At 54.2% G+C, this 22,449-nt stretch overlaps 1 protein-coding gene across 1 annotated transcript; it reads left to right on the top strand.

Moving 5' to 3' along the window:
* Positions 1–4,151: 4,151 nt before the first annotated feature.
* On the top strand, positions 4,152–22,091 carry IGLON5 (IgLON family member 5). The gene is made up of 8 exons (XM_007997767.3): positions 4,152–4,258; positions 14,152–14,230; positions 15,397–15,629; positions 17,130–17,249; positions 18,543–18,677; positions 18,858–18,978; positions 19,509–19,663; positions 20,446–22,091. Exons 1-8 carry the CDS (start codon positions 4,180–4,182, stop codon positions 20,532–20,534), a joined length of 1,011 nt encoding a protein of 336 aa, XP_007995958.1. The 5' UTR covers positions 4,152–4,179; the 3' UTR covers positions 20,535–22,091.
* Positions 22,092–22,449: the final 358 nt, after the last annotated feature.

Below are 22,449 nucleotides of genomic sequence, written 5' to 3'. Positions count from 1 at the left end.
TCATTAAACATTTAGGTAAAGGAGACACAACTTCTTTACATGTAACTTGTTCAAGCATTCCAACTTTCATAAGTCTATCAACCCTTAAATTTTTATGTTCTCTCAATCTAATTATACCCCAAGTCAGGACTTTACCAATGGATGTTGGTACCATAGTCAGTGGACCTCCCATATCAAGGAGTCCCAAGAATTTCTCTCCACCATCCCTGATCATTTTATTCACTTGTGTACACAGGGCTTTAGGTCCCCATCAGGGCACTGAGCAAAGGAACTCTTGCTTGTTGGGTTAATCTTTATCTCAATTAAACGGCCAGACTACTGCCCCAGGAAATTTCAGATCAGATGTCTTATTATAATCTCTGCTTTCTGACTTCTAAAATTTCTCCAAACTAAGGTAAATATAGCAAACTTTTTTGGAACCCTTTAATGTTAGGGAACCAACAAGTACTCCCTTTGGCCCACCCAACCTTAAATAGGATTATATTAAAACCTTTCTTCTAACTCTATCAACTTCTATTTTACTTATCCCACTTCTGACACCAAATCTGAGACTATAGGGAACACAACTAAAGTGTTTTTTCTATTCTCTCACTCAACAGCCAACACTTCTCTGTTGATTGGTGTCACCAAGGATTGTGTAGGGATTTCTCCTCACCAGCAACTAATTAATCAATTCTGCAGTGGACACCAATTGGGTGTACTCCAATTCAATTCTCATACTATCTACCCGGACTTCACAGCAGATCCCACAAGTTGAGAGCTTGGTCCCACAAGACTGTCCCCGACTTCCAATGACAATTGTAGGCTCCAGGTTCTTTACTTGTGCTTCTGACTGACCAGCTATAAATTGGGGTTCCCATAACCCCTTTCTCTTCAATTAATTTTTTAGAGCAGCTCAAAGAACTCAGAAAAACACTTATGTTTACCAGTTTATTATAAAGGATATTACAAAGGATACAGATGAAGAGATGCACAGAGTGAGGTGCAAGGGAAGGAGAATGGAGTTGCCATGCCCTCTCCAGGCATGCCACCTTCCAGGAACCTCCATGTGTTCAACTGTCCAAAAGTCCCCTAAACCCAGTCTTTTGGGGTTTTTTAATGGAACATTCATTACATAGGCATGATTGATTAAATCATTGCCCATTGGTGTTCCACTTAACTTTCATTCCCTCTCCCCTCCACAGAGGTTGAGAGACGAGCTGAAAGTCCCAACCCTTTAATCATGCCTTGTTCTTTCCTGTGACCAGTCCCCATACTGAAGCTACCTGGGGCCTGCCAGTGGAAGTAGGGGGAGGGGCTGTTAGGAAGACCAAATGTATATTTCACAGTATCACACGTTTATAGCTCTTGGGATTTAAAAAATTCACCATGTCTCTTTTTCCTCACCTGTGAAATAGGGATAAAGTTCTGCCTCAGAAGGGTGTCATGATGCCTTAGGGAGATAATATGTACAAAGTGCTTAGAAAGATCCCTGCACCGAGTATGCACTTATATTGTTATCAGGCATGGGATGGGCCATTTCAGGAAGAGAGAGCTCCTATTCTCATCCTAAGTCTGAACGGTCCAGAATTCAAAGAGGATCAATAAATGGCCTTTCACCAGGATCACAGTGGATTTTGTAGCGTGGTGGGCTGGTAAGCTGATTTGGTGTTCACCATTGCTATGGTGTAAATTCTCCCAACATGACCAGTTTCAAGCTAATAATGGTTTAACACCTGGCTTGCACAATTTCTGAAAATTTAATAATCAGCTCTTTTGAGCCAGTGCAAGCCACCTCCGGAACACCATTAGCTTTTGTGTCACCCAGTTTTGTGAACGTGGGCAGGTCTCTTCCTGCCTCTGCATCTTACTTCCCTCCATCTCTCCAAATGGAGCTAAACCATCCAACTCATTCATGCAGTACGTATTTATTTGAGTACATACTACATAGCAGTCACTAGGTTGGGCTCTGGAAATGCAGCCTTGAACAAAAGCAGACCAAAACCAAAACAAAAACCCTGTGAAGCTTACATTCTGGAAGTGGGATTAGGGGGAGAGCAACTAAAAATAACAGTGAAAGAACAAAATCAGCCGGGCGCAGTGGCTCACGCCTGTAATCCCAACACTTTGGGAGGCCGAGGTGGTCGGATCACCTGAGGTTAGGAGTTCAAGACCAGCCTGACCAACATGGAGAAACCCTATCTCTACTAAAAATACAAAATTAGCCGACCGTGGTGGTGCATGCCTGTAATCCCAGCTACTTAGAAGGTTGAGAGAGGAGAATCACTTGAAGCCAGGTGGCAGAGGTTGTGGTGAGCCGAGATCATGCCATTGCACTCCAGCCTGGGTAACAAGAGCAAAACTCTGCCTCAAAAGGAAAAAAAAGAAAAGAATGAGAAAAGAAAAGTAAAAGGAAAAAGAAAATTGTTAGTGCTATGAAGAGGTATGACATAGAGTTATTGTGTTGGGAGTAGCAGCTAATTTGGAAACTATGATCAATGAAAGCTTCGTAAACGGGAGAAGGTGAGCCTTAAATAAGAAGAGTCATCTGCCAGTGTGGTAGGAAGAGCATTCCAGCAGAAAGAACGGCAAGTGCAAAGACCCTGGGGCTGGAATTGTTTGGTTTGTTTAAGGAATTGAAAGAAAGTCACAGCCGGCTGAGTGATTGAGGCAGGGAGTGGCCTCAGCTGGTACAGGTTTTTAGTGGTGGTGGTTCTGAAGGTGGAGGCTAAGGTAGAGGCCAAGAGAGCACAGCATAGGCTGCTACAGCCAGAGTCCTACAGGGAGAGGTGGTGAAAGCTCTGACCAGGATGGGAGAATAAGAAAAGGACAAAGCAGAGATTTGTTTTGGAGGCAGAGCCAGCGGCTCTTGCAGACAAATTGGACGTGAGCGGAGAGGGAAGGAACTATTCCGAGAATGGATATGTTTTTGAGGCAGCACAGCCCCTACTGGGTAACTTCAAAAGCTCCTGCCTTGAACTGCTACAGAAATAACATAGGCTCAGAGATTATTTTGCTCCTGCCTATGCCAAGGGGACAGGAACAGGAGGGTGGCATACACATGGTAAACAGGTGCAAAGTGGAAAGGGGAGGGAGAAACTCACTACAAGTTGTTGAGGTGCTGGGTGGAGCCAGGAGCTGCTCCAAGATCTCTCATTCTTCTCAATAACCTTGAGCAAGAGGGAATTTTCCACCTTGCAGGGGAAGACGCTGAAGTTCTGGGAAGAGAAATGGCTTGCCCAAGGTCACACAGCCAAGTCAGTGAAGGAACAGGGAGCCAGGATGCTTTGCACTTAAACCCTAGATGATGGTTTCTTTCCCACCTGCTCCCCCAGGATAAGTCCCCCAGTCCCTTCCCATTGCCCTGTTACACTGGGGGTGAGGGTTGGGGTGGAGGGAAAAAGCAAATTTCACTCCAAACGTCAGTGTTTTCATTATCCATGAAAATAGATGGAAAAGCTGAACTGTGGCCCACAGGAGGAGGGGTCTGGGGGCCTGAACTCCCGGGTCTGAGGGAGGAGGGGCTGGAGTCCTGGACTCCCGGGTCTGAGGGAGGAGGGGGCTGGGGACCTGGACTCCCGGGTCTGAGGGAGGAGGTGCCGGGGGCCTGGACTCCCGGGTCTGAGGGAGGAGGGGCTGGTGGTCTGGACGCCTGAGTCTGAGGGAGGAGGGGGCTGGGGGCCTGGACTCCTGGATCTGAGGAGGCGGGGCTGGGGACCTGGACTCCTGGGTCTGAGAGAGGAGGGGCTGGGGCTAGTCGCCTAGGTTTAAGGGAGGATGAGATTGGGACCTGAAGGAGGAGGGAGCTGGATTTTAGGAAGTATCCCAGACTCCGTGTTCTGCGGACGGGGTGGAAAGACGTGGAGACGCCTGGGGCGGGAGGGGGTGGGGGCCGGGCCGCAGTAACAAAGGCCTCTCCCTCCAACAAGCAACCCCCCCTCGACCCCGCCTCCCCGGCCCCCCGCCTCTCCTGATTGGCCGGTCTCCCTGCCCGTCAGCGCCGCCCCCCTCCCCGGGTCTGCAGCAGCTCCGGCCGCCTCGTCGCGCCCCCCCAGCCCCCTCCCCCCCGCCCCCGCCGCCCCCCGGGCCGGTGCAGCCGCAGGCGGGGTCCCCCTCCCCCTCCCCCCCTCTCCCCCCAGGCCTCGCGCGCCCCGGACCGGCCCCCCCTTTCCCCTCCCCCTCCGCGCCGCGTCTGCCGCGATGCCCCCCCCTGCGCCCGGGGCCCGGCTCCGGCTTCTCGCCGCCGCCGCCCTGGCCGGCTTGGCCGTCATCAGCCGAGGTACCGCAGCGCCGGGAGCGGGGGGCTCGGCCGGGACGCCAGGGTCTTGGGTGGGTTATCGGGGGACCAGGGGTGGGGGTCGAGGGCTGCATCCCTGGGCCGGCGGGGGAAGGCCCCGGGACGCCGAGGTCTGGGCCCGGGGGCGGGGTGTGCATCCCCTGGCTGGGCAGGGGGACCTCGGACGTGGGGGTCCGCGCCCCGGGGCAGGGGTCGGCGTCCCGGGGCCGGAGCCGGGCCTAGGGGTAGAGGTCTGCTTCCCGCAGCAGGCGAGAGGGTCGCAGACACCTAGCCCGGCCTGGGGGCCGGAGTCTGCGGCTCCTGATGAGGAGGGGGCAGACACTGGAGTCGGGGTGCCCGGGGCGGATCTGTGAACTGAGTTGGGGTGGGGGGCAGGGGATAATGCCCTGTCGGGGGTCTTCATCTGTCCGTGGAGAGGGTCCCTGAAGAGGTCCTTGCCGGGGGCTGGGGTCGGCATCTCGGGACAGAGGTCAGGGGATGGATATCTTCCCAGGGTCAGTAAGAGGAGGGGACAAGGGTGTCCAGAGACCTACGTCCCAGGGTCAGGAAAAGAGGGGAAGGGTCTGAAATCCCCCAGCAGGGTCATCTAGGTTGAGAGAGTGTTGGTACTTGAGGGGTTGCAGTTATGTGGGGGAGAAGGGAGCTGGAGATACAGGAAGTTGGGGTGCTGGGCTGGGGTCTTGGATTCCAAAGCTCTGATTGAATGTCTAGGTTCCTGGGGCTAAACAGTGGAAGAGCGATGGGCGGATGAAGGACAGAGGGAAGGGAAGGGTTAATGCAGGGTCGAACCCTGGCCCTCCCAGTTGGGGAGAGGGCCTGGGTCAGGTTTCTGCACTGAGGTTAGGTACCTGGACTTTGAGTCTCCCCAGTAGGGCCTGGCAGGCAGGGAGTGGTCAAGGAGATTCCTAGATCCCCCCTAAGAAAAGGGAGGAGAGTGTAAGGAGGCAGGAGGCTGGAGGGTGGGCACTCAGTGGGGCAGGGAGCTGCGTTAATTCAGACTTTCTGGAGGATTCCCCCAGGCCCTCCCCTGAACAGAGTTCCAGGGACAACCAGGAGCCCTGACAGAGTCCCCAAGAGTCTCAGGGAGGCCGCCCACGTAGACCGAGTCTGGCACAGAAACCCCGTCACAGCGTCCCACACGAAGCAGCACCTGCAGACACCAGTCACACAAACACAGCCCCATCTACGCAGGACACCGGGACCCGGTGGGCCAGAGCCTCAGTCCCTTGCTGGTCCTCCCCCCGCCACCTGACCAGTCTGAACTGCCCTCTGACTTTCTGACTGCCTGTCTCTGTCTCTCTCATGCATCTCTTTAGGTCTTTGTGTCTCTGCCATTTCTGGAGGCTCCCATCTCTGTTATCCGCTGCTGACTTTCCACCTGCCTCTGTCTCTGGGTCATTGTCTCTCCATCCCTGCTGCTGACAGCACAGTTCCACATCTGTCTCTCTCTGCTTTTCAGATTGTTGCCCGTTGCGTAATTCAGTTTCTCGATTCTTGCCTGCTCCCTCACTTGTGCCTTAATCCTCATTCACGTCTCTCATTTCCTTCTGTCATTCATTTCCTTCCTGTTCTGACTTTTCCCTTTCCTTCGTCCCTTCTTTCTTTCTTTACTTTCTTTCTCTCTCTTTCTTTCTTTCTTTCTTTCTTTCTTTCTTTCTTTCTTTCTTTCTTTCTTTCTTTCTTTCTTTCTTTCTTTCTTTCTTTCTTTTTCTCTTTCTTTTTTCCTTCCTTCCTTCCTTCCTTCCTTCCCTCCCTCCCTCCCTCCCTCCCTCCCTCCCTCCCTCCCTTCCTTCCTTCCTTCCTTCCTTCCTTCCTTCCTTCCTTCCTTCCTTCTCTCTCTCTTTCTTTTTCTTTTTTTTTGAGACAGGGTCTCACTTTCTCACCTAGGCTGGAGTGGAGTGGTGCAAGCATACATAGCTCACTGCAACCTCAATTTCCCAGCCTCAAGCGATCCTGTTACCTCAGCCTCTGGAGTAGCTGGGACCACAGATGCATGCCACCACACCTGGCTAATTTTTTATTATTATTTTTATTATTATTATTATTGTAGAGATGGGTTTCTCACTATGTTGCCCAGACTAGTCTCAAATTCCTGACCTCAAGTGATCCTCCCACCTGGGCCTCTCAAAGTGCTAGGATTCCAGGCGTGAGCCACTGCCCCAGCCACCTCTTCTTTCTTTCTCTCCTTGTTGTTATGTCTTTTCTCCTTCCTCCTCCTTTTCTTTCCCCGCTCCTTGTACCCTTTGTGACCTTTCCCCTACTTTCCTGTTTCTTCTCTCTCTCCCTCCCCTTCTCTCTCTCCCTCTAACTTCCCACTTTTCACATTCACTATTTTTTTTTTCTTTTTTTTTTTTTTGAGACGGAGTTTCGCTCCTGTTGCCCAGGCTGGAGGATAGCGGCATAATCTCAGCTCACTGCAACCTCTGCCTCCCGGTTCAAGTGATTCTCCTGCCTCAGCCTCTCAAGTAGCTGGGACTACAGGTGTGTGCCACCACGCTGGGCTAATTTTTGTACTTTTAGTAGATACAGGGTTTCACCATGTTGTCCAGGCTGGTTTCAAACTCCTGACCTCAGGTGATCCGCCTGCCTCTGCCTCCCAAAGTGCTGGGATTACAGGCATGAGCCACTGTCTGGCCCCTACATTCATTCTGAAAGTCCTCATAAATCATTATGGGGCTAGACTGGGACAAGAAGCTGTGGCAGAGCCAGGAAGTGGCCTGTGACCCTGGTCAAGTCTTTTCCCACCTCTGGTCTTAGGTTCCCCATTTGAGAACTGGGGACGAGAGGGGATGGAGTGGGGTTGAGACAGAACAAGATGCCAGAAAGACACCCCCACCCACCCATGGACAGTTTGAGCTGTCTGGGGAAAAAGCTCATGGTAAGATATGCAAACTAGCATCTTCTCTCTTCTTTTATTCATGATCTTGTCCAAGTCGCAAGAGTAATGCGCTACAAAACGGTCCACCTCTGATAAGGGCAAGCCCCACTGTGCTCCCGCCCCGCCACCCCTTTCACAACCTCTGTCTTGAGAGAACTGGTGTGTGGCTGGAACGCCTCCTTCCATAGCTTTCTCTCACTTCTGAGACTCAGACCCGACACACAGAGGTCAACGTAAGTGATGGATTGGTTGATTTGTTGATTTTTTTCCCCCAAAATAGAAACAAAATACGCCCATTTCTCTGCAATCGGCCTTCTCCCACTTAACCATACCTCCCTTGCATCCATAAATATTCATCTATCTTCAATTTTTTTCTAACTCTTTTATGCCAACACACACACATCCCCTTACGTATACACAAGTTATTTACAAAAGCAGCTACATTGTGGTATTTTAAAACAGTTCAACAAAATCAAATGGCAGCTTCTGCAGCAGCAAATCAGGTGGGCGGTTCCTTTGCTTCTGGGGCAGCTGGCAGAGTGATGATGGCCAGGAGGGGGTAGGAGCCCCAGATGTGAGTCCCAGCCCTGCCCCTGACCAGCTAGCTAGCTCTCCCCAGGACCTCCGAGCTCCGGGTTCATCTTACGGGCTGTGCTTGGTTGGTTTATATAGCAGAGCCGCTATTCTAGACACTGGATATATACATATGGCGGTGAGTGAACCAGGCAGTCACTGGCCTCACAGAGCTTAGATCGTAGTGGGATGGAGAGAGATCAGTGGGATGGAGAGAGATCAAAGGCCAAACCCAAAACCTAAAAACAAACAAATAAAAGGTAATTTCAGAGAGTGATGAGTCATGTAAAGAAGATAAAAGTGACTTGGCCTTTGAAGCTCAGGTGGTTGAGGAAACCATCTCTGAGCAGGGGAGAGTAGAGTTAAGACCTGAAGGAAGAGGGGAAGTCAACCTTTCAAAGTTGACAGCAGAGGCAAAGACCTTGAGGTGGGAACAACAGAAAGGAGGGCCCACGCTGGGCGCAGTGGCTCACACCTGTAATCCCAGCACTTCAGGAGGCCAAGGCGGGCGAATCACCTGAGCTCCGGAGTTCAAGACTAGCCTGAGCAACATGGGGAAACCCCATCTCTAAAAAAAAAAAAAAAAAAAAAAAAAAGCCAGACGTGGTGGCACGTGCCTGTAGTCCCAGCTACTCAGGAGGCTGAGGCATGAGAATCACTTGAGGCTGGGAGGTGAAGGTTGCGCCGAGATGGTGCCACTGCACTCCAGCCTGGGTAAGAGAGCGGTACCCTGTCTCAAAAAAAAAAAAAAAAAGAGAAAGGAAAGGTGCGTCTAGTTGCAGGATTCTTGGCACAGTGTCTGGACTCCTGGACTCTCCTGGCATCAGTGACGCTAATGCCTTCAGATTTCTTGTTTTTTTGTTTTTGTTTTTGTTTTTTTTGATATGGAGTCTCGCTCTGTCACCCAGTCTGGAGTGCAGTGGCATGATCTCGGCTCACTGCAACCTCTGCATCCTGGATTCAAGCAATTCTCCTGCCTCAGCCTCTCGAGTAGCTGGGACTACAGGCACTCGCCACCACGCCCGGCTAATTTTTGTATTTTTGGTATTTTTATTTTCACCATATTGGTCAGGCTAGTCTCGAACTCCTGACCTCAGGCAATCCATCCTCCTTGGCCTCCCAAAGTGCTTGCATTACAGGCATGAGCCACCATGCCCAGCCAACCCTCAGACCTCTGAGGTCAGCAAAGGGAGGAAGAGTCTCCTGGGGGCTCCTGGGTACCAGACATACCAGGCCCAGCCCCCTCTCACAGTCTTTCCTAGCCAGAGCCGCACCCCCCCTCCCTGCCCCAGTCTCATGCCCTCCCCCCGCCACTCCCTATGTCCCAGGTTTCCCACCTGTGTCTTCTGAGACTGTGGAATCAGTGTGTCACCCTCCCAACCCCTGCCAACCATTGCAGGGTCTTAGCTTTGCCTAAGTTCCTTGGCAGGGCGGCAGAAGATTCTCACCCCCAACCCAAGTCACTCAGCTTGTTAGGGATCTCTTTCTCTCTTAAGAAAAGCCACCTGCCTACCACCTTCATTCCAAGGTTTATCAAACAGGTATGAGGCCTGTGAGTCTGGACTGTAAATCTCACGAGGGCAGGGACCAAGTGAGCCCTCTGATCACCGCCAGACACTTCCCTTGCCACAGGCCGGTGCCTGCCACATGGTCACCCTAACAGCCAGCTCACAGGCGGCTGTTTGCAAGCACTTAACTGGCAGGCACTGTACTGGAACCTTTACTTGGATTACCTCTTGTAATCCTCCCCACAACCCAACGAGGAAGGCATGATTATCATTTCCATTTCAGATGGGGAAACTGAGTCCCAGAGAGGTGAAGTAACTTGTGTGGCTCAGTGACAGAGCTGGGACTTGAACCCAGCTGCCTGGCAGCCACACTGCGTACCCTGGGCCCCCTGGTTATGCAGGGTTGGTTTTATCAGTAGATGCTTACCCGGGTGTCTGCCTGGGAGTCAATGACTCAGAGCAATTGACAGCCCAGATACAGCCCTGCCTTCCAGGCTCCCCTGAGCGGAGCAGCTAGGGAGACCTTTGCCAAGCCAGGGATAGCAATAGATGATTCCTAAAAAAGAAGGTGCTGTTAGGAACCGCTAGCATGTATTGGGTTCTTTCCGAATGCCAACAGCTGAGCTAAACACTTCTGCTTGCATATTCTCACGGAATCCCTCACAGAAACACTCGCAGGGAAGAACTACTATTTTTCACCTTGTACAGTTGGAGAAACTGAAGCTCACACTGGCCAGGAGTTTGGATCCTCCAGCTAGGAAGTGCTGGGATAGACATTTGACCTTCCAACTCAAGCTCCTCAGGGATTTATTATCTGGTCTCTTGAGGACCATCCATGCCCTTTCCACAAACACTTCCCAGTTCTGAGGTTGACCCGACCCTGGGGGAACACAGCTAAGATTCAAGCCCCTCACAAAGCTCCTCATCTCTGTCTCAGCTAAGTCAAACAGTGCCCAGAAGAAGGTGTGGGGGCTCTGCCTTGAACAGTCAGAAAGGTCCTCCTGGGGCAAGGGACATTTGCATTGGGGTCCTGAAGAATGAGTAGGAGTTCAAGAGTTGAAGCGTGTTGCAGGCATCCATTTATATTCATCCATTCAGCAAATGTTTCCCAAGGCCTCTGGTGGGCCAGGCCCAGTGCTGGGAGATGCTGGGGACACAGACTTGAGTCAGAACCAAGTTTTACCCCCAAGAAACTTCTAGTCTGATAGGGAGGCCAGACACAGACGATCATCAGAGTGCAAGGGACAATCCCCAGAGACCAAATAGTAAAGTCCTGAGGCACCCGGAGTCCTGCCTTCCCTGCAGGGTCCACTTATCACCCCAGTGACCAGATAATAAAGCCCTGGCCAGGCACTCTGGCTCATACCTGTAATACCAACATTTTGAGAGGCTGAGGTGGGAGGATGGCTTGAGCCCAGGAGTTCAAAACCAGCCTGGGCAACATGGCAAGACCTTATCTCTTTAAAAAAAAAAAAAGTAGCCAGGTGTTGTGGTACACGCCTATAGTCCCAGCTCCTCGGGAAGCTGAGGTGGGAGGATTGCTTGTGCTGGGGAGGTTGAGGCTGCGGTGAGCCATGATCATACCACTGCACTCCAGTCTGGGCAACAGAGTGAGACTCTGTCTCAAAATAAAAATAGAAATAAAAAATAAAGCCCCAAGAAGCCTGGACTGGTGTGTGGGCTCAACTCCTGGGGGCAGCACCTGCTTCAATCAGTGGCTGAGTTCAGGAGCCCTGGAGCCCCTGAACCTTAGGGTAGGCACCTTGGACAGCTCCCTCTTCCCCCTTCTTGGTTCCTGTAGGACAAGGGCTCTCAACGGGGAAGTTGGGGTGTGATTTTGTCTCTTATGGGGCATCTGGCAATGTCTGGAGGCATTTTTTGGTGGGGTAGGGGGAGCTATTGGCATCAAGTGGATCCAGATCAGAAGCGAGACGCTGCCGACCTCCTATGTTGCACAGGACAGTCTGGCCCCAAATGTCAGCCGTGCTGAGGCTTAGGAACCCTGGCCCAGAAGGTGGGTCAGCAGCAGCATGGCAAATCCTGTTTGTGTCTGGGGGATAGGGCAGGGTACGGGTCTGTCTGTCTTCACCAGCCTGGGAAGCGGTCTTGGTGCATACATGTGCCTCTTTGGCCGCACTGAATGTGGCACTACCCGTTGTTCGGTCCAGGTTTTTGTTGGTGACTTTGCAATTTTCCCTGCGTGTGCGTGTGTGTGTGTGTGCGTCCAGCCGTGTGTGATCTGATCACAGGTGACAACATGACCTGATTCTTGGCCCAGTGTGGCCCCTTTGTGCTTGAGGGGATGTCACAGTGTCGCCGTCTTGTTACATGGGTTGTAGCTTTGTGTGCATCTGACTCAGGGCCTTCCAAAGTGCAAAGTGGGAGGGGAATCGTGGTGCTCACGCCAGTGGTGTCTGTGTAACCAGTTAGGTTAGTAAGCGCGCGCGTGTGTGTGTGTGTGTGTGTGTGTGTGTGTGTGTGTGTGTGGTATGTAGGGATGGAATTGTGTGTGGACTTTGCAGCCATGCGTGGGGCTGTTGATGTCGATAGAACCATGTGGGAACTATTGTATATGATGGGGTGACTCAGGGTGCAGCAGTTGCTTGGCCTGGGACTGACCCTTTTGACTGAATGTGACAATACGAGCGCTTCTGGGACAGATCCTCCTTTCCAGCTGACCTGTTGCTGGGTGCCTGTGCGGAGCTGGGCATGTCAGTGTCACTGTATATATGCACCTGTCCCTCTGAGTGGGTCCACAGCCATGCATGTGACTGAGAGAGTGGGACTGTCTCCTGTGTTTGTATGCGTGTGACTGTATGTGTTTGTGTGTGTGTGTGTATGGGTGTAGCTGAAGCTGTTTTGTGTCTGTATGACTGTGTGTGTGCCTGTCTGGGTAAGGACATAGCAAGTGTGGGGACTCTTTCTAGGCCTGGAGAGGTCTCTGTGCTTTGTCGAAGCCTCTGTGTGTACGTGTGTGTGTGTGCACGTGCGCGTGCGTCCATCATCCATCCCCGAGCTGTCTCCTGTTGTTCCCAGGGCTGTATGTAGCAGTGTTCACTGTGTTTAGCCCAGGGAGGGTGAGCCCCCCTCACCATTCTCTTCAAATCCCAGCAGTGACTCTGGCATGAGGGAGCCCAGGGTGACGGGCTGCAGGGCCCAGCCCCAAGCCCCAGAGCCTGGCCAACCCACTGCACCTGACTCCGTCCTGGCCCCATCCTGTGGGGCTGCTGATGGAGAAGTCCCCCGGGAGTCCTTGGGGCAGCACGGGCCATTAATTCATTAGATTAATTAGCTCTTGGCCTGGGCTGGGGGCAGGGCAGCCCCGCGCAGGCCCCTCCCGCTCCAGGAGTCCAAGGTCATCCAGCCGGCCTTCCTCCCTCTCTGCCTGGTGCCAGCTCCACCGCCTCCGCATGCCCAGCCCCCACTCCCTGGCCCTGGTCCAGCCCGCAGGCCACGGTCTACAGAGATGACTGTGTGGGGGTGATGGGGCCTGCCTGCTGTGCTGAAGTGTGCGAGCTGGCATGGGCTCACACCTGCAAGCATGCCCTGACAAGCTTGGGCACACAGTGTGCCTGTGTAGATGTGTGTGTCTGCGAAGGTTCGTGTGTGTGAGGGTGTATTTGTGCATCTGTGACGGATGTGTGTCTGAGCATGTACACATGTGGATCTCTGTGTGTACGTGTTCATATTTGTGTGTCTGCATGTCCGTGTACACATGTGTGTTGAGTTATCTACGTGCATCTGGTTTTATGCATATGTCTTCGGTGCGTTTCTGAGTTAAGGTATGTGTGCATCTGTGTGCTTGTGGGCCTGTGTGTAGATATTTGTGTGTATTCATGTATATATGTGTGTTTCTGGGTGTATGCATATATACTATATGCTCATCTGTGCATAGGTACATGTGTGTCTGTACGCTGTACCTGTGAATGCTTGTGTGCCCCTGTACATGTGTATTTGTGTGTATACATGTATCTGTGCATATGTATTCTGTGTACTCAAGTATCTGTGAGTTGATGTGCCTGTGTACATGTGTCTGTGGGTATAGACCATGTGTAGATGTGTGTACACATCTCTGCATATGTATATGCATCCATGTAATCGTTGGGGTTTTTTTTTGAGACCGAGTTTCACTCTTGTTGCTGAGGCTGGAGTGCAATGGCGTGATGTTGGCTCACTGCAACCTCTGCCTCCCAGGTTCAAGTGATTCTCCTGCCTCAGCCTCCCGAGTAGCTGGGATTACAGGCGACCACCACCATGCCTGGCTAATTTTTTGTATTTTTAGTAGAGATGGGGCTTCACCATGTTGGCCAGGCTGGTCTTGAACTCCTGGTCTCAGGTGATCCTCCCGCCTCAGCCTCCCAAAATGCTTAGATTACAGGTGTGAGCCACCTCGCCCAGCCGCATCTATGTAATTGTTAATCTGCTCATATTGGTATGTGTGTCACTGTACTCTGTATCTGTGAATGTATGTGTTCTGTGGACACAGGTATCTGTGTCTGTGTATATGTGTCTGTGTGTATGTCTTATGTGTACAAGTGTCTGCATGTATGTGTTTGTACACGTGTTTCTGTATATATATATGTGTGTGTCTGTGTACACATGCATCTATGTGTATCTGTGTGTGTGTGTGCTGCGATTGTCTCTGAATCTCTGGAGGTGTGTAGGTTTGTGTGTCCATGGGCGCCTACCCATCTGAGTCTGTGAGTCCGTGTGGCCTCATGGGAAGATACATGTTGCATGTGTCTGCTCTGATTGTGTCTGCTGTGTATCTCTGAAAACATCAGTGCATGTGTGTGGCAGCACGTGCAGGAGATGTCTTTGTCCGCAAGGACGTGCGTGTGCACATGTGTGCAGGTGCTACCAATGCCCGGGCCCTGCCTGAGCTGCCAAGGCTGAGCCACCCCCACCTTCCACAGGGCTGCTCTCCCAGAGCCTGGAGTTCAACTCTCCTGCCGACAACTACACGGTGTGTGAAGGTGACAACGCCACCCTCAGGTACCTCCCTCGGTGGGCGGGGACTCAGATCTCATGGAGCCATGCAGTCCTGCCCGTTCACCTTCGGAGCTTCATCTTCCTGGGTGGGGATCCTGGTTACAGGAACAGCCTGGGATGGGAAGACTTGGGCCCCACGTTCCCCCTCAGGAGCGACACAACTATGAGCTGGCTCCCCCTTGGCTTCAGTGTCCCCATCTGTCAACAGGGCGGAGAGACGGTGAACTACCACTGGGTTATTGTGGGGATTCAGGATGCACACACCATGCTTAGAGAGCGTGGCATACTGCGACTGCTTAAAACACGACAGCCAGGGTTGCTGTTTCCCCAGGCCGTCACCTCTCCTCACCTCTGGTCTCTGTTCCCCCTCTCTCCACGTCTCTTTCTCTCTCTCTCTCTGGGTCTCTGTCCCCCTCTGTCTCTGGCTCTCTGTCCCCCTCTCTCTCTGGGTCTCTGTCCCTCTCTGTCTCTGGGTTTCTATCCCCCTCTGTCTCTGGGTCTCTGTCTCTTTCTCTCTGTGTCTCTGTCCCCTCTCTCTGGGTCTCTGTCCCCCTCTCTGGTCTCTGTCCCCCTCTCTCTGGGTCTCTGTAGCTCTCTCTCTCTCTCTCTCTGGGTCTCCGTAGGTCTCTCTCTGGGTTTTTCTCTCTCTCTCTTTCTCTCTCTCTTTCTCTCCCTCTGTCTCTGGGGCTGTCTCTCTCTCTGGGTCTCTGTCCCTCTCTGTGTGTGTGTCTCTGTCCTTCTCTCTCTGGGTCTCTGTCCCCCTCTCTCTGGGTCTCTGTCCCTCTCGCTAGATCTCTGTCCCCCTCTGTCTCTGGGTCTCCGTCCCTCTCTCTGGGTCTCTGTCCCTCTCTCTCGGTCTCTTTCTTCTTCCTTCTGCGTCTCTATTCCTCTCTCCCAGATTCTCTGTTCTCCCCTTTTTGTGTCTCTGACACACACGATCATTCAATGACCATGAGCTATTGTTCCGTTCTGCACTTGAGCTCACAGCTTTCCCTCCCTGAGGCTCAGCTTATCCCCAGCTGTATGGTGGGCACAGCAGCATCCACTTCACAGGGCTGTGGTGGGACCTGGAGATGCGGTGGCCTCCCTCTCCCACCCACACCCTTGGCGGGGGAAGGCTCAGGCTGGGTGGGTGGAGAAAAACCTTCCCACTCTCTTGCTCCCTGCAGCTGCTTCATTGATGAGCATGTGACCCGCGTGGCCTGGCTGAACCGCTCCAACATCCTGTACGCTGGCAACGACCGCTGGACCAGCGACCCGCGGGTGCGGCTGCTCATAAACACCCCCGAGGAGTTCTCCATCCTCATCACCGAAGTGGGGCTCGGCGACGAGGGCCTCTACACCTGCTCCTTCCAGACTCGCCACCAGCCGTACACCACTCAGGTCTACCTCATTGTCCACGGTGAGCCCTCAGCCGGGGCCTGGCTGGGTGGACGGGTAGAGAGCGTGGGGGAGACGAGGCATGATGACACATACATGTTCCCCAACCCCAGGGATACATAGCGAGAACGACGGACACAGCCTTGCCCTTGGGGATTTCAGCCCAGCAGGAGGGGGCCAGTCACACAGACAGTGACACATCAGCAGGATCGCTTCTAGGGCAGGAGAGCTACAGGGATGAGGGGGTGCTTGGGGGAAGACCACGTTCATTTGCTCAGCCCCATTCCTGGAGTGCCTACTCTGCAAGCATTGATCTAGGCACTGGGGCTACAGAATAAGGCAGGCTGTCCCCACACCTTGGGAGCTGATTTTCTAAGGAGAGGCTCAGAGAGGACTTCCCAGACATGACGTCTGAGCTGACGCCTTTGGCTGGGCACAGGGCTAAGACCAGAAAAGAAACAGTGTGTTCAGGGCCAGGCGAGAAAATGAACCAAGTGTGCAGAGGGAAGTCCCAAGAGGCTGGATGTGCCAGATCCACAGCAGGAAAGATGGGGCTGGAGAGCTCCACAGTAAGGCAGGAGGCAGAGGGAGAGACGTGGAGAGCAGTCAGGAGCCTGCCTCCTGAGCCATCCGAAATGGTGGAGGGCAGGGAACACCTGGAGAGACAGGAACTGGAGACAGAGAGAACCCAGGGGGAGCCTGGCAAGCTCCAACTCTGGAGCCAGACTGCCTGGGTTCCAACCTCAGTGCCACCATCCACCAGCCCAGGGACCCTGAGCAGGAGGAGAGGCCTGGGACTCCTCCTTTGCAAAATGGGGATGGTGCTGTCATAAATCCCAGACGTCGTCAATCGGAAGAGCTACTTTTATTTTATGCCCTGCTAGAAAAGAAAAAAAAAAAAAAAACCACTGCCAGTGATACCCTGGCATCCTATCTCAAGGGCCATATTGCTTGGAGAAATGTTCAAATGGGAGAGAGGGGCAGAAAGCACAGCTATGTCTTAGAATTGATGAAATACAGTAACATCCACCCCAGAGGCTGGGAGTGAGCATCTAATCAGTGGATTTTGGTAAGGCACTTAGAATAGAATCTGTTACACAGAAAGTCCCATGTGGGTATTTGTTAAATAAATTAATTTAAAATAATAATAAATACAAATAGAGAAAGGGAGAGGAATTCAGACCCCAAGATGGGGAAACCAAGTTAGGATGAAGGTGGAGAGAGAATAGAAACAAGACCAGCAATTAGACAAGAAGATGCCAGGCCCAGACAGAGGGTCCGGAGAAAAGGGCAGAGACTCCTGGGTCTGACGGAGGAGGGGCTGGGGGACTGGACTCTTGGGTCTGAGGGAAGAGGAACTGGGGGTCTGAACTCCTGGACCTGAGGGAGGAGGGGCTGAGGTCTTGGACTCCTGGGTCTAAGTGGGGAAGAGCTGGGGGTCTGGAATCCTAGGTCTGAGGGAGGAGGGCCTGGGGGCCTGGATTCCTGGGCATCCATATTCAGCCTCTCCCCCTGCCCACAGTCCCTGCCCGCATTGTGAACATCTCGTCGCCTGTGACGGTGAATGAGGGGGGCAATGTGAACCTGCTTTGCCTGGCTGTGGGGCGGCCAGAGCCCACGGTCACCTGGAGACAGCTCCGAGGTGAGGATCCCATCCCAGGTCAAAAGCCCCATCCCCCACTGCACAGTCTGGGCCCCTCCTTTCCCCATATCCCTAGCTAGTTTCCCAAGCCCCCTTCTCTCTGGCCCCTTGGCTTCCCCTCCCACCCTGCTTCCAGTTATTTCATCTGCAGACCCCAGACTGAAGAGCTTCACCACTGGCTTTCCACCTGCCATCCTAGGCCTGGGTCACTGCCTCTGCGTCAGTTGCCAAACCACAGCCTGCTCCACTTCCCCAACCCCAATATCCCGGATGTCTCCCCACGGGTTCACAGCATTCTCCTGGGCTAAGATCCCCTGCTGCTAGATGCCCTAAGCCAGGCTGCACCAGCAGTCCTGTGTACATCTCTGCCTTTCTTCTGCTGGACACTCTAGCCCAGTGGGCCTCATGGTGTGGACCCCAGACAGGAAGCATCAGCATCCCTTGGGAACTTGCCAGGAATGAACTTTCCCAGGCTCCATCCAAGACCTGCTGAATCCAAAACTCCCTCCCCCCTCCACAAGCCCCAAGAACCAGTGCTCAAGGCTACCCACGAACAGCGCAGGGTGCCCGTATATGACAGTCCAGGTCCTAGACATCACCCACCAGCCCTTTTATGTGGATCTCCACCACCAGATCCCAGATCCCTGGATCCTCATTCTCAGGGTCTTTGAAGACCCATGGTGCCAATCACTAGATCCCATGACCATTCTGAATCCCTGGATCTTACCCGACTGGGTCATCTGAGCCCCATGATCCTGGTCTTGAGATCTGAAATCTCTGGGTGCCCTAAGTCCCAAAGGGTCTTCTAAGACTGCTGCTGTGTTACAAGACCCCCATATACGTGGATTCCTGATCCCAATCACCAGATCCTGATTCCCCAGACTCCATGAACCAGATCCCAGAACGAGGGACCCTGCCCCACTGGCTCTGAATTTGCGAGATCCTTCTGAGACCTAACATCCTGGGATCCCCCTCCCCACTGGGGTCCTCCGCACGGATCCCCACCATCTGAGTCACATTCCTGGAGGGATCTCCCGAACCCTTAGATTCTCTAACCCACCCCATTGGGTTCCAGGAACTGAGTCCTAGACCCTCACTCCTTCCCCAACCCTGAGCTGGAGAGATCCCAGGCACCCCCGGCCCGGCAGCCCCTCCCCACCCCACCCCCATTGACCCGGGCACTCCAGGCCTTGCCGTGCCCGCCCCGCTGATGTGTGTCCGTGTTGTGCCCGTGTTGTCCCGTGTTAAGTGTTTGTGTCCGGCCCCGCCCCCTCCTCCTCCTTCCCCCCACAGATGGCTTCACCTCGGAGGGAGAGATCCTGGAGATCTCTGACATCCAGCGGGGCCAGGCCGGGGAGTATGAGTGTGTGACTCACAACGGGGTTAACTCGGCGCCCGACAGCCGCCGCGTGCTGGTCACAGTCAACTGTGAGCCCCCCTGGCACTGGGCACGAAAGGGTGGCGGACCCCGAGTCCCTGGGGAGGAAGGGTCTGAGGGAGGAGGAAGCAGGGGTGAGACTTCCGGGCCTGAGGGAGGCGGGGGCTGGGGGCGGGACCCCTTCGTCCCCACGCGGCTTGGAGAATTCGCTGACCCTCGCTCCTCGCCAGATCCTCCGACCATCACGGACGTGACCAGCGCCCGTACCGCGCTGGGCCGAGCCGCCCTGCTGCGCTGCGAAGCCATGGCGGTGCCCCCCGCGGATTTCCAGTGGTACAAGGATGACAGACTGTGAGGACAGCACTGAGGGGGGCCGTGGGAGCGGGACGGGGAGGTCCTTGGTCCCTTGGATTGTGAGGCAGGGGGACAGAGCTGGGCGGGGGAAGGCAGCAGAGCTCTGGGTCCCGGAACTGGGGCGTCCAGCTTCTGGGTGATGGGATCTGTCCAGCCTCCGGAAACAAGCTTGGGCCCCAGGATGATGAATGCTGGAGCCCCGTCTCCCTGGACTTTTCAGGGAGCTGGCCAGGGGTCAGGGGTCAGTGCTGAGGATCTCTCGGGCAAGGTTTAGGGGACCAGCAGAGGGAGTCCCTAACGACTAGGGGTGCACCACGGGGGAGTCCCGGGTCCCTGAGAGGCCAGGGTGGCTGGAGAAGGGCGGCGGTGGGAGTGACCCGGGGTCCATGAGGTGCTAGAACCTGAGGCGATGGGTCAGTGGGGTAGGGGGCAGAACGCTGGGTCTCTGGGGAACGGAGGCAACTGAGAGTCGGCGGGTGGGCCTGGCTGGGCGCTGCGGCCCGGCCCCTTACCCAGATCCCTGGCAGGCTGAGCAGCGGCACGGCCGAGGGTCTGAAGGTGCAGACGGAGCGCACCCGCTCGATGCTTCTCTTTGCCAACGTGAGCGCCCGGCATTACGGCAACTACACGTGTCGCGCCGCCAACCGGCTAGGAGCGTCCAGCGCCTCCATGCGGCTCCTGCGTGCGTCTTCGGGCTGGGCGGGGAGGGGCGGGGCACGTGGGCGGGGAATGGGCGGGGCTAGGGAGGTGGACACGCCCGGGCCGCCCCTCAGGCTGGTCCTGAACTTAGGAGACCGACGCTAAGACTGAAGAGCAATGCGCGTAAGAAACCGATCCACGCAATCAATATTCATTGAGCGCCAGCTAAGGGTTGGGCGTGGGGGACATAGCTGTGCACAAAAGAAACAAGGTTTGGGGATTCGCAGAGCTTATAGTCTAGTAGGAGTAGAAAAGTAATAAAGTGGACATGTAGATAAACAAGCAAACACATACAAACAAAAAACAATTTTGGAGGCCGGGCGTGGTGGCTCACGCCTGTAAATCCCAGCACTTTGGGAGGCTGAGGCGGGCGGATCACCTGAAGTCAGGAATTCGAGACCAGCCTGGCCAACGTGGTGAAACCCTGTCTCTACTAAAAAAAAGAAAAATAATAATACAAAAATTAGCCAGGCGTAGTGACGGGCACCTGTAGTCCTAGCTATTCAGGATGCTGAGGCAAGAGGATTGCTTGAACCTGGGGGGCAGAGGTTACAGTGAGCCGAGATTGCGCCTGGGTGACAGCGAGACTCCGTTCAAAAAAAAAACAAAAAAAAAAAAACCAGAGTCAGAAAAGCAGGCACACCCAATGAGAGATCCAGAAAGGCCCCTAAAGAGGTGGGCTCAGAAGAGACAGGGCTCCTGGAGAGACACACATGGGGTCCCCCACTCTCAGCCCTCCCTCCATGACCCCTTCTCTCCCCCCAGGCCCAGGATCCCTGGAGAACTCAGCCCCGAGGCCCCCAGGGCCCCTGGCCCTCCTCTCCGCCCTGGGCTGGCTGTGGTGGAGAATATAGGCGCAACCCAGTGGAGCTCGCCTCCCCCTGCAGGGGGCCTCAGGCCAAGAGTGAGAGAAAAGGGGGAGCAAGAGCCGTGGGTCTTGTGGGGGCAGAAGAGCTCTCGGCCACCAAGGAAGAAGAGAAGAGGAGAAAGAGGAGGAGGCAGAGGAAGAAAGATCTTTAGAGAACCCATCACTGTGAGGGATAAAGCAAAATTATGCATCTTTCTACAGCCATTCTCGCCACCCGTTCACGTTTCCGATTGTGACCCACTCCCGCCACCCCATACCCCTCTCTCTTAGCTCAGGCTGTCAACTGGCTCGTGTGGGTGTGGGTGTGTGAGTGTGAGCCTGCATGCGTGTGTAGGTGTCTGTGTCTCTGTGTGTGTGGGTGGGTGGGCTGGGGGAGGGGACTCAGCCGTCCTCCCAGCCCCGAAACCCCCATGTCCACTGTCCCCAACCCTACTGCCTCTCACCTCTGACTGGAGGTAGGTATGAGGCTCTGCAGTGGAAGCTCTGAAGAGAGGCTTACCAGGCTCCCTGCTTTCCCAATATATGCACGCACACTGACCCCTCCCCCTGTCGAAAGGGCAACTCCTGGCAGGTTGGGAGTAGGGAGGGGTGTCGCACTCACCTGTCAAGCTGTCATTCAGCCTTTGTGAGTAAGTGGGGACCTCCATCTGGGCTCTGGGCTTCCCTGCCGTCAACCACCAGCTTCCTGTAGCCAGAGGCCCCATCGCTGGCTCAGTGGCCTGAGACCTTCCCACTTTTCCTGTCCCTTCCTACCTTGGATTTTCTGGCCCCCTCCTGGGCCAATCGGTGCTTCCATCCAACTGTCAGACTGGTGGCAGGAGTCACTTGTCTGTTTCAGTGCTTTGCCCTACCCCCGCCACCACTCCCCTTGGCCTTGATTTCCCCACCTGTGGCACCAGCCAGCTGCCCTTGGGGCCTTTGCAGCTGGCCCACAGGTGTAGGCTTGCTGGTCTATCACTTCCTGGCCCCTCCACCAACTGTACCTCCCAAAGGCTACCTGACCGCCCTCACACACTCAGACACACCACACACACACACACACACCAGCGACGGTGACCAGCAGTAGCCCCCTGGCTGCAGCTGTCCTGTAGCTGGTGACTAGCTGTATTTCCCCCTGGGTAGGCATCTGTTGTCAGGAAGGGACGCTGAGAGGCTGCAGCCTCAGCTCTGATTGCAGGAATACTCCACCCTGGTACACCACACCACACACAGTGGGGGACAGAGAGGCACCACACAGACATCCTGAGCCCAGACAAAGATGCCATGTCACCAATTCCGACTCCCAGGAGACCCTCTCTATAAACACCCACCCCAAACCACACCACCCAGAGTCTGGTGGAGAAGAGGAGAGGGCAAGGCGCAGTGACTGTACCTCAGACGGGGGCATGGGCCCCATCCCACATTGTCTTCCATTCCCAGGGTCCAGGGGATGGGGTGGGACGGGGGAGGGATACCAGGGAGGGGGTGGGGGGCCCTGGGGGCCGTGTGTTCCAATTCATGGGGAGTGTTGAGACCACCACACCAATAAACGCCTTTTTCCAAAGTCTGCCTGCAGGTGTCAATGTCATTAAGGATTCGAGTTAATGAAGGGCAAAGGGTGGCAGTCAACTGGTGGTGCCTCTCCAGCATCATTCCTACCAGCTGCTTTCTCATTGGTAGACTTGGAATGGACTCATTACAGAGGTGCCCTGTGATTGGTCTAAGCCACTCAGCATAGCCCATTTCGTGATTGGCTTGGAGATGGGCACGTGACCTAGTAAGGCTAATGAGAAAGTGAATGGATTCCCAAGAAGAGATGCATTTCTGCTGGATATTGTGGCTCTGTGATGTGAGGTCTACATCTGTAGGGTTGCTTTTCTCCATCACATGGAGAGATCTTGGATCTGTGGGGATAGCAGTGG

The sequence above is a fragment of the Chlorocebus sabaeus genome, chromosome 6 (genome assembly GCF_047675955.1).
Source record: "Chlorocebus sabaeus isolate Y175 chromosome 6, mChlSab1.0.hap1, whole genome shotgun sequence".
In the NCBI taxonomy this organism is placed as follows: Eukaryota; Metazoa; Chordata; class Mammalia; order Primates; family Cercopithecidae; genus Chlorocebus; species Chlorocebus sabaeus.
The sequence above is the reverse complement of the archived record's forward strand: the minus strand, read 5'-3'. Positions and strand labels throughout refer to the sequence as shown.